This window comes from Mustela putorius, unplaced genomic scaffold (assembly GCF_011764305.1).
Source record: "Mustela putorius furo isolate JIRA1106 unplaced genomic scaffold, ASM1176430v1.1 tig00003871_pilon_pilon_pilon, whole genome shotgun sequence".
Classification (NCBI taxonomy): Eukaryota; Metazoa; Chordata; class Mammalia; order Carnivora; family Mustelidae; genus Mustela; species Mustela putorius.
In genome coordinates this window covers 10,522,457-10,537,868 of record NW_025422023.1, presented here as the reverse complement: position 1 = coordinate 10,537,868, position 15,412 = coordinate 10,522,457, and the positions used below count along the sequence as shown (strand labels likewise).

At 35.0% G+C, this 15,412-nt stretch overlaps 1 protein-coding gene across 5 annotated transcripts in view; it reads left to right on the top strand.

The window, feature by feature from the left end:
- The window catches only part of CENPE (centromere protein E), a 76,939-nt gene that overhangs the window by 45,483 nt on the left and 16,044 nt on the right, over positions 1–15,412 (top strand). For 3 of the 5 annotated variants that reach the window (XM_013054032.2, XM_045067073.1, XM_013054031.2), the window contains 10 exons: positions 32–190; positions 358–639; positions 1,310–1,468; positions 2,524–2,793; positions 3,449–3,607; positions 5,786–5,890; positions 8,216–8,434; positions 10,582–10,779; positions 11,438–11,641; positions 13,609–13,821. In XM_013054032.2, coding sequence (XP_012909486.1) covers positions 32–190; positions 358–639; positions 1,310–1,468; positions 2,524–2,793; positions 3,449–3,607; positions 5,786–5,890; positions 8,216–8,434; positions 10,582–10,779; positions 11,438–11,641; positions 13,609–13,821 — 1,968 coding nt within the window. Of the gene's footprint in view, positions 1–31; positions 191–357; positions 640–1,309; positions 1,469–2,523; positions 2,794–3,448; positions 3,608–3,785; positions 4,077–5,785; positions 5,891–8,215; positions 8,435–10,581; positions 10,780–11,437; positions 11,642–13,608; positions 13,822–15,412 lie in introns of all 5 variants that reach the window. The other 2 variants (XM_013054029.2, XM_045067072.1) reach the window with 2 other exon arrangements.

Below are 15,412 nucleotides of genomic sequence, written 5' to 3'. Positions count from 1 at the left end.
ATATATCATTTTCCTTTTTCTAATGATAAAGGAGCTGGAAAAACAAGAGGAACTAAGAATTGCTTATATGCATGTGAAAGAACACCAGGAAACTATTGATAAACTCAAGGGCCTTGTTTCTGAGAAGACAGATGAAATATCAAATATACAAGTGGATTTAGAGAACTCAAATGCTGCCTTAAAAGCACAGGTATTTTATTTTTCAATTTGAGAGTTTGAATTACGTCTTCTGTGTAATGAAAGAGGATATGAATTATCCTACAATTAAAGGCAAAGATGAGCCTTCTTAATTTCAAAGGGGTTATTTAGCATTTTTTTCGATATCTATCTATATCTTTATTTTATGATTATCTCAAGATCCAAGAGCTTCAGGAGAAGGAACATCAACTTCTGAAGGTAAAAAATGATCTCAGAGAAAATATGGATCAAACAGAGCAATTGAAGAAGCAATTAGAGACCCAGAATTCAACCCTGGAAAGTATAGAAACCGAGAAGTTAAGGTTAAGTCTCAAACTTCACAAAAACCTTGAAGAAATAAAATGTGTCACTGAGGAAAGAGATGGCCTCAGAAGTGCGGAGGAAACCCTTAGGATGGAGAGAGACCAGCTCAGGGAAAGCCTCAAAGAAAAAGAAACTAAAGTAAGTCACTCTTCCTATACTAGTGAGTAAACGTGATGTTTTCCTGACAGCAATGAGCCTTTCTTTGACGTAAGTGGAGGTGTTAGTGTGAGTGAACTGATAACAAAATTTCAGACGGGTAATTTGGTATTGTTCTAAAAATATCAAATTCTGTAAGCAGTATTTTTTTTTTGTAGATTTCATCCTACATGTATATTTATATACTACACAAACACACATACTCACAAGTTGTTCATTGTAGTGATTTGTAATAAAAAGTGGGAAACCATCTAAATGTCCATAAGAAGGAAACTGTAAATATATCAGAATACTATGCAACACATTAAAAAAAAAAGAAAAGAAAGCAAGAAGTAGATTTGAATGTCCTGATTTGGAAGCCCAAATCACTCAGAGGGAAAAGCAAATTTTGAATAGTATATGGATCATGTGTTTGCCTAAAGTAGAAGTAGGTTGTGGGGAGGTGAGGACTGGGAAAGGGAGACAGGGAAATCTTAAAACTTCTTAAACTTATTCTTAACTTATCCTTATCCTTAACTTATTCTACAACAAAGATATAGACTAAAAAGTAATGGCTTTATTATTTATACTAAGGAAATATATCATTTTCAGAAAAAAAATGCTACTTAATATTAAGCTGTGTCACATTCTTAAAATTTCTCTAATGATAAAGGACCTGGAAAAACAAGAGGAACTAAGAATTGCTTACATGCATGTGAAACAGCACCAGGAAACTATTGATCAGCTCAGAGGCCTTGTTTCTGAGAAGACAGTTGAAATATCAAATATGCAGTTGGATTTAGAAAATTCACATGCCAAATTACAAGAAAAGGTATGGAGAATTTGCTTGTTTGGATATTTGATTTATTTGTGCCCAAAGTCCTTTGGGGATGTAAAACTGTTTAGCCACGTTGGAAAACATCTTGGGAGTTTTTACTAGCGCTGAACATATACCTCCCTGTGGCTCTGCATTTCTGTTCCTGAGTATGTACATAAGAGGAAACAATGCATCCTTCCACATAAAGTTATGTACAAGAATGCTCATAACAGTTTTATAATCATAATGGCAAAAAAAATGGAAGATAAGTGAAATGTCTGTCAATAGGAGAATGAATAAATACATTGTGATTTTAAGTTCCAAAGCAGGCAAGACTCATCTAGGATGCAAAATGTTCAGAATAGTGGTGAGCTCTAGGAGGGGGTGCGCACAGGAACTTTGTGGAGTGCTAGACAGTTTTTAAATTTTAGTCTGGGTTATAATAATATAGATGTATACCATACATCAAGAATAATTAAACTTTACACTTAAGATTAATGTGCTTAAAAATATTATACCTCAAGAGTGCCTGGGTGGCTCAGTCAGTTAAATGTCTACCTTTGTCTCAGGTCATGATCACTGGGTCCCAGGACTGAGTCCCACATCGGGCTCCCTGCTCAGCAGGGAGTCTACTTCTCCCTCTGCCCCTCATCCTGCTTGTATTCTCTCAAATAAATAAATAAATGAAAGTCTTAAAAAAATTTATACCTCAAAGGAAAATAAATTTTGTGTAAAATTATGCAGAATATTAATGAGCAACATAGGAAGACTATTGTCTTAATCCATTTAAAAACTATTCTTTAGGGGCGCCTGGGTGGCTCAGTAGGTTGGGCCGCTGCCTTCGGCTCAGGTCATGATCTCAGGGTCCTGGGATCGAGTCCCGCATCGGGCTCTCTGCTCAGCAGGGAGCCTGCTTCCTCCTCCTCTCTCTCTCTCTCTCTCTCTCTCTTTGCCTGCCTCTCTGCCTACTTGTGATCTCTCTCTGTCAAATTTAAAAAAAAAAAACTATTCTTTATTCTTTGCTTAAAAACTATCTGTATTCTAACACATTATTTTATGATTATCTTAAGATTCAACAACTTAAGGCAAATGAACAGCAACTTTTTAAGTTAAAGGAAGATGTCAGTGAATCACAGAAGAAAATGTCTGAAATGGAGCGATTGAAGAAACAACTTAAGACCCAAAGTTTAACTCTGGATAAAATAGAAATGGAGAACTTAAATTTGGCTCAGAAGCTTCACGAAAACCTTGAAGAAATGAAATCTGTAATGAAAGAAAGAGATAATCTGAAATTGGAGAGAGACCAGCTCCAGGCAAACCTACAGGAAACGATAAGTAGAGTGAGTTGTGTGTGCTCTTTATATCTACCCAGTATATGTGGGGCTTTTTTCCTTTTTTTCTTTTTTTTCAGTATATGTGGTTTTAATGCCAGAAGCTTCCTTCTTATAATACTGTTGGTGAAAATTTAAATGTTTTAATCTTTTCAAGGAGACATTTTGATACTGCCTTATTAAAGATTTGTCAGCATATATATCTGCTACAGTGATTCTATCTGTAGTAATTTATCCTACCAACATATTCACACATTTGGGCAAAAATACAACATTTATTGCAACATTATTAGTGCTGACAGAAATCTAGAAGTATCCACTAATAAGGCACTGGCTAAGTGGGGTCCTTTTTTATGTGTTAATGATTTAGAATGATGTCCAAGTGGTATGAGAGAGAAGAAAGCAGTGGCAGAGTGCACCAGGCAGCCCAAGGAGGATGGAGGAGAGTAGGGAAAGGGGTTTTAGTTTGTGTCCTTCTGGATACAATTCTGTATCCTTTGGATACAATTTGTATCCTTCTGGATACAATTCTAATCTGGGGGTGGTGTGCTGATTGTTTTTAATTATGAGCATGCACTTTTTAAGACTTTGTTTAACTAGTCCATCACTAAGGAAAGGTAATGTGCCTTGATATAATGATATTTTTCAATTTTTTCTAATAAAGGATTTGGAGACACAACAAAAACTAAAAATTGCTCATATGCATTTGAAAGAACACCAAGAAACTATTGATAAATTCAGAGAGAGAGTTTCAGAAAAGACAACTCAGATTTCAAATATTCAAAAGGATTTAAATAAATCTAAAGATGAGTTACAGAAGAAGGTATGTGTTGTTTTGTTCTTTGGGGTATAACTGTCTAAAACCATTTGTGGTATGAGAAAAGATATAGATACAGATATATAGATAGAGACATAGATGTACATGTATAACCAGTAAACACTATTTTCCTTCCTTGAGGGAATTCTATTTGCATTCTAACTTGTTTTATAATTATCTCAAGATACAAGAACTTCAGAAAAAAGAGCTTCAGTTTCTTAAAATGAAAGAAGATGTCAATAAAACTCATAAAATTATAAACAAACTGGAACATTTGAAGCAGCAATTTGAGGCCCAAAATTTATCTATGCAAAGTGTGGAAATGGATAACTTATACTTGACTAAGAAACTTCATAAAAGCCTTGAAGAAATAAGAATTTTAGCTAAGGAAAGAGATGAGCTAAGGAAGATAAAAGAGTCTCTCAAAATGGAAAGAGACCAATTCAGAGAAATCTTAAGAGGAATGATAGCTAGCGTGAGTTCAGAATCTTCCCTTATTTAGTAACTGTTTATAAGAATCAAGCTTTTTTGGAAAGGGGAATAATTTGGTTTTATTGTTGTGGTGTTTTGGGGTTTGTTTTTGTTTTGGAGGGACTTGTGGTTTTTTTTTTTTTCTTCTTTTTGGAAATTTCTACTAACAATAAAGAATAATGGGGAAGCTATAATTTTTTACACAAATAGAAGATTATACTGTTTTAAAAGAAGCCAAAATGTTTTTCAGGAAATATCATTTTTATTATTTACTTTTAAGAAAAGATTTGTTGGGGCACCTGGGTGGCTCAGTGGGTTAAAGACTCTGCCTTCGGCTCAGGTCATGATCCCAGGGCTCTCTGCTCGGCAGGGAGCCTGCTTCCCCTCTCTCTCTGCCTACTTGTGATCTCTGTCTGTCAAAAAAATAAATAAAAATCTTTTTAAAAAAAAAGAAAGAAAAAGATAAAAAATAAAAGATTTGTTACATAATGCGGACTATTTTCTTTAATGTAATTTTTAAAGGGGTTTTTTAAACCAGAAAATGGCATTAACCTCAATAGGAAAAGATATGAAGGACTAGATTTATAAAACAATAAGTGCCCATTTCTCTGCCTCCACAGGACAGAATTTTAGGCATGCGTCCTTCTCAGTAAAGTTGAAGGGAGGTGGCCAGACACACAGAGGAAGGAAGTTCAGCCAGTGTGACTGTTTAATGTATTTACAATCACGTCTTAAAAAACTCAGCTAATCCTCTAGAAAATAACATAAATTTCAGATAAAAAAGAAATTCTATAGGGGCGCCTGGGTGGCTCAGTGGGTTAAGCCGCTACCTTCGGCTCGGGTCATGATCTCAGGGTCCTGAGATCGAGTCCCACATTGGGCTCTCTGCTCAGCAGGGAGCCTGCTTCCCTCTCTCTCTCTGCCTGCCTCTCCATCTACTTGTGATTTCTCTCTGTCAAATAAATAAATAAAATCTTTAAAAAAAAAAAAAAAAAGAAATTCTATAAAATCTATAAAACTTTTTTTATTTTCATAATTCAACAAGAATAGAAGACCGTATCATTTGCAGTATTATCAATAGAAACATGAACACTTAGGAACCATCCTTATGAGGACCCTAACTAAATTTGTAAAGAAATTTAATTCATTCAACAAATATTTATTAAACAGTCTTTCTTCTAAGTAGTGTAGTGAATAAATGGGAGAAACAGTCATTCTTCTAAGTAGTGTAGTGAATAAATGGGAGAAAAGGTTTTATTTTATACTTCTAATCAGAAGTACAAAATGTAACAGGATATGCATTTTGTGTTCCAAGGTACGGGGAAGAGTATGAATAGAGATATTTCAGGTGGTTTTGCTAATGTATTACTTGGCAGCAATTCTAGAGACTAATTCTAATTCAGAGACTTGGAATTGTAAGAATCAGGTATAAATCTAATATCTAGTTTTCAATTCTGATGGTTACAGGAATAAATCCCACCTCAAAAAATATGTCGTTCTTCCACATTTTTTCTCAATGAGTTGCGGCCACTCACTACAATACTTAGTAGTAGTGTTATTCATTTTCTAGACATTTTTAACTTTGTTTTTGAGTTATAAGTTTATAATTCCATTATTGAAATGATGGGGGAAAATGTAATTAGAAAAACATACAGACATTATATGTGGATGTAATTATAGTTGAAGCTTGTTTATTTCTTTGTACCAATACAGGACCAACAGAACCATAAAGAGGTAGTAAAATATGAAAAACAGTTACAATGTAATGAAAAACACTTACTCACAGAAAGCCTAAGAAAAAAGTGCTCTAGGATAAAAGTAAGTGCCTTGTGTTAAAATTACAAATGAATATTGGTATTCTTCCAAAGGCCTAAATGAAATCCAAGGAACATCTATGGAATGAATAGAAAGTGCTCAGTGTTTTTTTTAAACTTCATGATCTAGTGTATGTGTGCATGTGTGTGCATATGTACATACTTAAACACACAAAACAGTGGGGGGTTATGATTTTAAGGCCCTACTGGAAAGGTGGTATTTGAGCAAATACCTAAAAGAGGTAAAGGATTAAGCCTTAAAGCTGCCTGGGGCAAGAATAGGATGAGAAGGAAAAATAGGGCGTACAAAGCTCTTGAGGCAGAAGCCTGCCTGATGGATTCATGGAGCATTAAGAAGGGGGAAAGCTGATAAGAAATGAGGTCAGAGAGCTCATGGGGAAGATGCAAGCTGTGGGGCCTTGAAAGATCTTTGGATTTTACTCTGAGTGAGTCAGAGACCTTTTGGAGGGTTTTGACCATGAGAGAGACGTGATCTGACTTACATTTTAAAGGGATGACTCTGATTGTTGTGTTGAAAATGCACAAAGTGGAAGGAGGAGGAATATTTGAGAGACTAAGTTCAATAATCCAGGCCAAGATGATGGTGGCTCAGCCTAAGGAGGTATCAGTGGAAGCAGTGGGAAGTACTTGGATTCTGAATATATGCTGAGGGAAAAGGCCAACACGACTGTTACTCCTCTCCGAATGCAAGATCCCTAAAGAATTTTTGTGTGTGTTTATTCACTTAGCACATTCCTATCAGAATATGTATTAAAAGTACAAAAGAAGTAATAAAAAGTAATATGTATTTTTAAAAAGTCTTAAAAAAAATACATATTAGAAAGTAAAAAAGTAATATGTATTAAAAGTACAAATCAAGGACTACACAGTGCTGTTCCATATCATAATGTGATTCATACTAAGACCAAAGGCAGGAATCCCCTTTCCAACATCCCAGATAAATGAACACCTAGCTTTTCCTTAAGTTATTGAACAAGAAGTTCATTATTGTCAACAGCCCCTTATTCCATATTTAGCACCCTGAATTAAATGTGTTATTTTTATATGACTAACAATTTGAACTACTGTGTTCCTCTGCTTATACTTTGACTGGTGTGTCCTCTGCATGGCCTCTAGTCATTTGAGCTCAGAGGCCAGACTTATTGAGTGTCTACCATATGCACTAATACCAGGTGCTTTTACCTCATGAGATGATCTTTATTGCTCCATTTACAAATAAACTGAAGCTCAGAGAGGAATTTAGTAGTTGCCTAAGTTCACATGGCCAACCTTCGAAAGATCATCTTTGAAATCAGGATTTGAAATCAGGTATAAGTTTAAAACTTAAATATGGAAACATTTTTACAAATAAAATTTAATTTCCTTAAAGTCATAATGTCTATATATAATTTGTAGATTACAAATAGATACAGTTATCCTATAACATTAACTTTCCCCCAGAAAACTTTGTAGCAATTACCATAATCTTCATTTTGTAACTGGGAAACTGGTTCAGTGATTTCCCTAGTCAGGAAGTAGCAGAGATAGAACCTGAACTCTAACTCTGATAAAAAGTTAGAAAACTCAGATTCTAGGCAGATAAATAGAAATATGTAAAGAGGCTACACCAAGCTGGCAAATAGCTAGTGTGATTCTTTGTGAGCCAGCATTCAGTCTTGAACTATAATACATACTAGATTGAATTCACTCAAATTTATCTTCACTCTTTGTAGATTGTCATTTGAATCATGAGTACTCAAAAAACTTAAGAAAATGTATCAAAATGATAACAGTGGTTGTTTCTGGTTTTCTTTGTTTTGTTTAAATTTTTCTAATTTCACAATAACTAAATATTACTTCTATAATTCAAAATCAACAATAAGACTTTTTTTTAACACAAAGGTCTTAATTTCTGTACTACAGAAAATGTTAAAGCATAAGTTTTATTACAATTCTAGGGCAAGGATGATAGGGAAAGAGAGGGAAAAAAAGAAACAAGATGAAACCAGAGATGGGAGACAAATCATAAGAGACTTAATCTTAGGAAACAAACTGATGGTTGCTGGAGGGGAGATGGCTGGGTGAATGGGGTAATTGAGTGATGGACATTGGGGAAGATATGTGTTATCATGAGCACAGAGTATTATATAAGACAGATGAATCACAGACCTGTACCCCTGAACCAACTCATACATTATATGTTAATTAACTGAATTTACATTAAAGAAATTAATTTAAAAATGAAAACGAAAAACAATTCTAGGACAAGGACTATTTGTTGTTAAGTTAGGATGAATTGTTAAACTGAATGATTTCTAATTTTCCTTAGGAGCTTCTAAAGAGATACTCAGAGATGTATAATCATTATGAGTGCTTAAATAGACTATCCCTTGACTTGGAGAAAGAAGTTGAAACCCAAAAAGAGCTTTCAGCTAGAGTAAAAGCAAACCTCTCACTTCCATATCCACAAATCAAACAAATTCAAAAACTTCTCACCGCAAACCAAAGATGTTCAATGGAATTCCACAGAGTCATGAAGAAACTTCAGGTACCATCTTTTTTAGTAATATCTTTGTAAATATTGCTATAAATTTTAGTTTTAACATAAGTGTATTTAAGTCCTATGTCCTACTTTGGGAGTTGGCATATTTGCTATTTAGTATATTTACTGCTGAATTAATTAATGTACATCTCAGAATAGTATGTATGAGACCCACTGTGCCTCTAGGACCTGTTCATTCAACAAAACTTGAGCTCTACCTGTGAGCCTAGTAACCCTCATGGTGCTCCAGATACAGATAGGAATAACGTCTCAGGTATATCCTACTCTAACACATGAGGCAAACGTATAAGGAGCCAGTAAATGTGATAGAACCGCATGCAGGTTGTGTGACATATCAGATAAAGAGTTACAAAAAAGGAGATTGCAGGAGAAGCTGGAGTCCGTAGTAATGCTTAGAGTTCATTTTGCAGATGATGGGAGCCACTGGGCAGATATTTTTAAGTGGTAGCGGTAGCATGACCAGATTACCATTTTAGCTACTGCACCGTAGAAAAGCAATGAATTTGTGGCAGAGAGAAGAGACAAGAGGCAGTTATAGTGGTCCAGATGAGATATTTTAGGTGACCATATTATTAAAGAAAGGATTCATAGGCACAGGAAGGATAAAAGAAATTAAATACTCAGCTTAAAATAGTAGGTTCATGTGATGGAGAGTGGAGGTAAGGCGGGAGATGCTTAGATTGAGTGCCAGGATTTGGGCATGGCCAGATTTGTGGAGAGTGGTTACCATTAACTGACAAAGAGAAAAGAAAAAGGAGCAAGGCAGGCAAGGCAGGAAAAACAATCAGGTGTTTAGTTTGAGATATTTGAGGTAGAAATAGCCATGATGGAGCATTCAAGAAGAGAAACAAGTAGGCATTTAGTTGTGAGTCTGAGGTTTGTCAGGAGACAAGTCAGGACTAGAGATAAAGGTTTGGAATTCATCAGCATATAGATGCTAGATAATACACATGGGAATAAGGTCACCCAGAAAGTGTAATAGAAAAATAAGAGCCTTGGGTTAAGATGAGAACTCTGGAAAAGATAAATTTTCAAGAGGTAGTAGCAGAAAAAAGAGCAACAAATGGATTTGAGGTTGGAAATGGCAGAGACAGGAGAAAATCAAGCAAAAGCGGTGTTGCTCAAGTCACTGGAGGACAGCATGTCACAGATGAAGTGCTCAAGAGTGGCAGATACTGGGGCGCCTGGATGGCTCTGTCGATTAAGCAACTGCCTTTGGCTCAGGTCGTGATCCCGGGATCCTGAGATTGAGCCCCCACATCGGGCTCCCCACTCGGCGGAGAACCTGCTTCTCCCTCTCCCTCTGCCTGTCACTCTGCCTACTTGTGCTCTTTTTCTATCTAAGTAGATAAATAAATCTTTTTTTTTAAAAAAAGAGTGACATATTTCAAACAGCCAGCATATGAATCAGGAACCATGCCCTCCGTTTGTTGATAATAGAGCTTATTATTGACCTTTGTCAGAGCACTTTTAATTGAGTGGTTAGGGAAGAGCCAGATTCTAAGAGGTTAAGGAGTTGTGGAAATTGAGGGAGTAGGGAGTTCCTGTCTGTCTTTTCTAGGTAGATTGCCTCTCAGGCCCTGATTTTCTTCCACAAATACTGGCAATCAGATATCCAGAATTTATCCAGGAGATCCATAGAATATATGACATTCAAATTATTGTCACCTTGAGGCCAAACAACTAACTACATGTGAGAAGTACATCTTGAGCTGGTATACCCACTTTGGTTACCCAACCAAAGTAGGCAGGAGAGGATGTTGAAAATGTATCCCAGGTATCCAGCTGGGATACCTACGTGATTGGTGATAGAATTAACCAAAAAGTTAGCAGAAGGGAAAGGTGAGTTTATAGGGAAAGAGATTTTGTTACATTTTAACAGTGAATCTGAGGTGATTATAAGACATCCATGAGATGTAGCCAGTAGGGAATCTGAAGTAAGGAACATGAAGTCTAGAAGTTAGCTCTCAAGATACTGGGAAAAGAAAACTGGGGCTAGAGAGAGGCTTTTTCCTTCTTTCTCACTTACCAGAAGATATAGATAAACGAGATGCCATCCCTTTTTGTCTTGAGAGTTTAAAATTTCCTCTAAATGGGATAAAAGGTTCATTTCCCAATTTGTTTTCCACAAGTATGTGTTAAGCCATGTTACAAAGATAAAGGAAGAACAACATGAATCCATCAATAATTTTGAAGTGGTTTTTATTGATGAAGTGGAAAAGCAAAATGAATGGCTAATTAAAATACAGCACCTTCAACAAGATTATGATGTACCAACCAGAGAATTAACGGACCTCAAGTTGAGCCAGAATATGGATCTACATATTGAGGTATTATTTGTTTTAAATGGTTTAGTTAGTTTTTAACCCTTTTTATCATATAGAGAAGGTAACTTTGCATGCGCTTAGAACCATTTTCATTTTTCAGAAATTTAAAAATATGCTGCAGGGTGACAACTGGCCAGATGTAAGGAGTACCAGGACTCCACAGACGCAGAAAAATGGATTTAGTCCCAACAAGGGGAATTCAAAGAACCCCACAATAAGTTTCCAAATGCTTTCTAAAATGTCCTAGATCCGTGGCTGGGAGTCAGGAGCAATGTTATTACAACTTGTCATGGAGTATCCTTGCTCTCCCCCAGCAGTGTGAGGCTGGCATCCAGTCCCAACATGTGTGGAAGGCCTGGTGCACAGAGGAGCTGCATGCAGAAGCCCTGCATATGTATGAGTAGTAGTCACAGATAGTTTTGGTGGTTTTTAATTCCAGCAGGAAGAATTTGTAGACATTCCTTACATAGCTTATACTGCCAGATTTTTATTATTCAAATAACTAGAACAAAGGTTTAAATTAGAATTATGTTTATTTCAATATACTCAAAATATTAAGATGAGAGTTCAGTAAGATATTTTCCCCTTTTCCTGATATTTGTATGATATTTAGATAAAAACTCTTAATGTACAGATGACTCAATACTTATTTTTCAAACAGGAAATTCTCAAAGATCTTTCAGAAAATGACTTCCACTGCATAAAGACTGAATTTCAGCAAGTGCTGAGTAATAGGAAAGAAATGACCCAGTTTTTGGAAGAATGGTTAAATACTCATTTTGATATAGAAAAGCTTAAAAATGGCATCCAGAAAGAAAATGAGAAGATTTGTCAAGTGAATAACTTCTATAATAATAAAATAATTGTAAGTAGTGATTTTTGTGTGGCCACCTCATTCTTTTTATTGTTTGCTCTAATTTGTACCTTTTTCTTAAAAAAGACTTAGAAGAGCAATTTAATCTTAGGTATACTTCTTTAATTTATTTGTATATACTTTATTTTTTGTTTGAAAAAAAATGTGTAAACATGTTCTTCCTCTAACATGTTATATATGCTTCCTTATTAAGATAATGAAAATAACCACTTACACTTGTAAAGAAGATAAAATCTTGGGGTGTAATAATCAATTTCCACTTAGGGAATCTTGAATGCTCTTTCCTTTCTCACTTCTCACTGCCTCTGGAGGAATTGAGCTTTCCCCCAAGTAGTCTCAGACAGTGAGACTTGAGCCTCTTTCAGAGCTACAGGGAGCAGCTGTGGCCGTGCCAGAAACAAGTTTGTGCAGCGACGTCACAAAGATGTCCTTTTCATCTTGGTGGTATCACTGCCTTATGCCCTGATCCTTCAGCTCTGAGGTTCAGAGATGTGGTGTATATCTTTGTTCCCAAAGCAACTGGCTCTAGTGTACAGATTCACAAGAACCAATATGGCTTAAGACCAGCTTGTTAATTTGTTTTGCTTTCCACCGATCAGAATATTCATTCTGCTCTCAAGTAATCCCTATCTCATATACCTGGTAAAATATGCAGTAGTCAGAAAGTTACTTGTTATATATGTGGCACGAGCAAAGGGAGCTAGATTAATATTAAAACCTCTAAAATTGGTTTTACATTTCATATGTTTGGGTAGATCTTGTTTGACACTTTAATTTCATCTGAAAACTATACTTAAATCACACTGAAATATAGATAATGTTTTTAAAATATGCTTTCCTGTGGATATTCCCGTTTGTTGTATACCTCAAGCTATCAAAACAGTAAATGACCTACCTCCCAAAAAAAAAAAGTTCACAGCAGAGGAAAAGCATAAAAACCCATATGTGAATAAGATAATCCCCATAAAATTTAGTGCTTTTCTTGTAATATTGACGACCTACTTGTGAATAGAAGGTAGGATTCCTACCATCTGAATGAGCATAGAGATGTAGCTTCTTCTAGCACCTTGAATGTAGGAATTGATAAATTTATTGGTATGAAGCCAGTAGTCCAGAACCAAGAAGAGTCCAGTATCCCAGCAAGAACACAACTAATTTAGCATCCAAGTCTGATAGAAGTGCCTTAAAGATATAGATAAAAACCAATAAGGCATTAATGATGAGAACAAAAAGTATATCCCATAAGAATTAGGAAATAAAAAGATAATATGAGTAATTTCAGAGTTAGCCTTCAGTGTAAAGGAAGGTAGTGATTGTTATTCCATGAACAGAAATACAAGATTTTCAGATTAATTACCAAAAGTCAGTGAATTCTTTTCCCTCTAAACACTGAGGTTTAAAATGAAACAGGAAAATAGATTGCTGTTAAATTTACTGGATATACTCTGCCATTATTTGTCAGTTAATGTTCATATATGACATCATAAATGTCATAACATAATGACTTTAACCAACACGGTTCTGTAGATTTCTGCTTCATATATTAGCACTGATCCAATAAAGTGAGATTTAATCATCTTGCAAATCCATACAAATCCTCTCCAGTCCTTATTCTTCTTTTATTCTCATCATCAATATCCAATGCCTTCTGAAATTCCAGGAACTGAGGCAAACCACAAATGGTCACATTCTTATAAAGTACGGTTCTTGGATGTTCTAAATAATGAATTTCAGCATATGCCTTGTCCTAGAATTCTAGTAGTTTTCATAGTGTTTTGTTTTTTTTTTTATAAACATATATTTTTATCCCCAGGGGTACAGGTCTGTGAATCACCAGGTTTACACACTTCACAGCACTCACCAAAGCACATACCCTCCCCAATCCCACCCCCTTCTTCATAGTGTTTTTTTATACGTAATTCATTTTAGAGTTATAATGGTGTTTTACTATTAAATAGGCTATAATGAATGAATCTACAGAGTTTGAGGAAAGAAATGCTGCTGTAGCCAGAGAATGGGAACATGACCTGAAATCAGTGAAAGAGAAAAATGAACAACTATTCAAAAACTACCAAACTTTGAAGATGTCCCTGCCGTCTGGTATCCTTGTTCATTCTGCTACAGAGGACAATAAGAATCTTCATGTTCCAGCAAGAGCCACACACGCAGAGGTATATGATTTCTTATAAGATGTTTTTCAATTTGCAATTTGATTAGTTAAAGCTATATTTTATATAACATTTCAGAGCAAAATTATAGTATCTAATGTATTAGACAACATGAACCATGTTTGTGATGTGATGGGTTTCCTTTTTAAATTGAATTCTATTGTGCCTAATCACTCAAATAACTACAGAGCTATATATATTATATGAAATCTTCCCTTTGAATTATAAAACAGAAGTAACTCATAGCTTAATTTGATTAAGAGGTATATATACCTCTTAAAGTGCCATTACTGTACATTATAAATTTTTTCAATCATGTAACTTTTTATTGAACTATAATCTGTGTCTATTGATAGAACTAGCTTAGAGGGAAAGGGCAATTCAGGTTTTATCTAATTATCATCAAAGCCTTAGTATTGGTTAATATTATATCAAAATTAAAATGGAAGAGACTAAAAATATAACAGATGTCTTAGTGCAGATTTACCTGGATCTAAGAATCAATACATTATTTGAATGATTTAGTTATTTTATTAACTAGCCTTAACTTGGAAATCTGTGAAGCAAACATGCTATTTTATTTTGTTAGCTCACAAAATGACTTAGTGAAGAACCCAAAAGTAATTTGTAATTTGTCATTTTTACCAAAATAAATACTTAAAATAAATACTTAAAATATCAGCCACTAGTTTAATGATCAATTACTGGTAGAAACTAGATCACTAGTACAGTCTATTGATTTGCTCATCCCTGCAGACTTCAGTAGCTAGTAGAGTCAAAAATAGCAGAAATATTAACCCCATCTACCAAAGCAATAAAGAAGCAGAAGGAAATTCCATCTTCAGTAATCCCAGGAAATACTCTATCAGATCATTATTATCCGCTATTACTTTGGTAATTATGACAAATTAGAGTATCATAGAATAGTTTGGTAATGATACAGAAATAGACAAATAGAGCAGTGGACCCAAGTAGAGAGTTTAGCAGCATATTACTCAGGGAGGAGAATTCAGTGTTTGATAATGGCAGCAGCCTACTCGGTGGGGAAAAGATGATTTAATTAATGTTTGATTCTGACAACCAGCTAGCCACCTGGGAAGAAAAAAATCTGGGTTTCTACCTCACTCAAACAAAAATAAATTCTGGATGGGGCAAGAAGAAACAGATATTTTCTAGAAAAACCTGTATATGTGTGTATGTAGGTGAACAATCTTATAAATATGGACAAATTCAGGTATTTAAATTCAGGTATTTTTTACTTGTAAAAAACTGGAAATAACCTAGATATTCACTGGCAGGTTATGGGTTAACTAATTTATAGTACCTCTAAGAAGCAGGATGTATGTATCCATGAAAACAAAAACGTGGAGAGATCTGTATGTGTTGATAATGGAAATACATTGTCAGGTTGAAAAAAACAAAACAAAACTATATATTCAGTATGTTTTTACTGTATGTATGACTGACCATTTTTATAGCTATATATGCTCAGATAGACATAGAAAATTTTTGGAAGGATACACTTGAAAGAGTTCAGTAGTGGTTGCTGCTGGGTCAGCTAGGGTTCTGAGACAGGGAAACTTAACCCTTCATT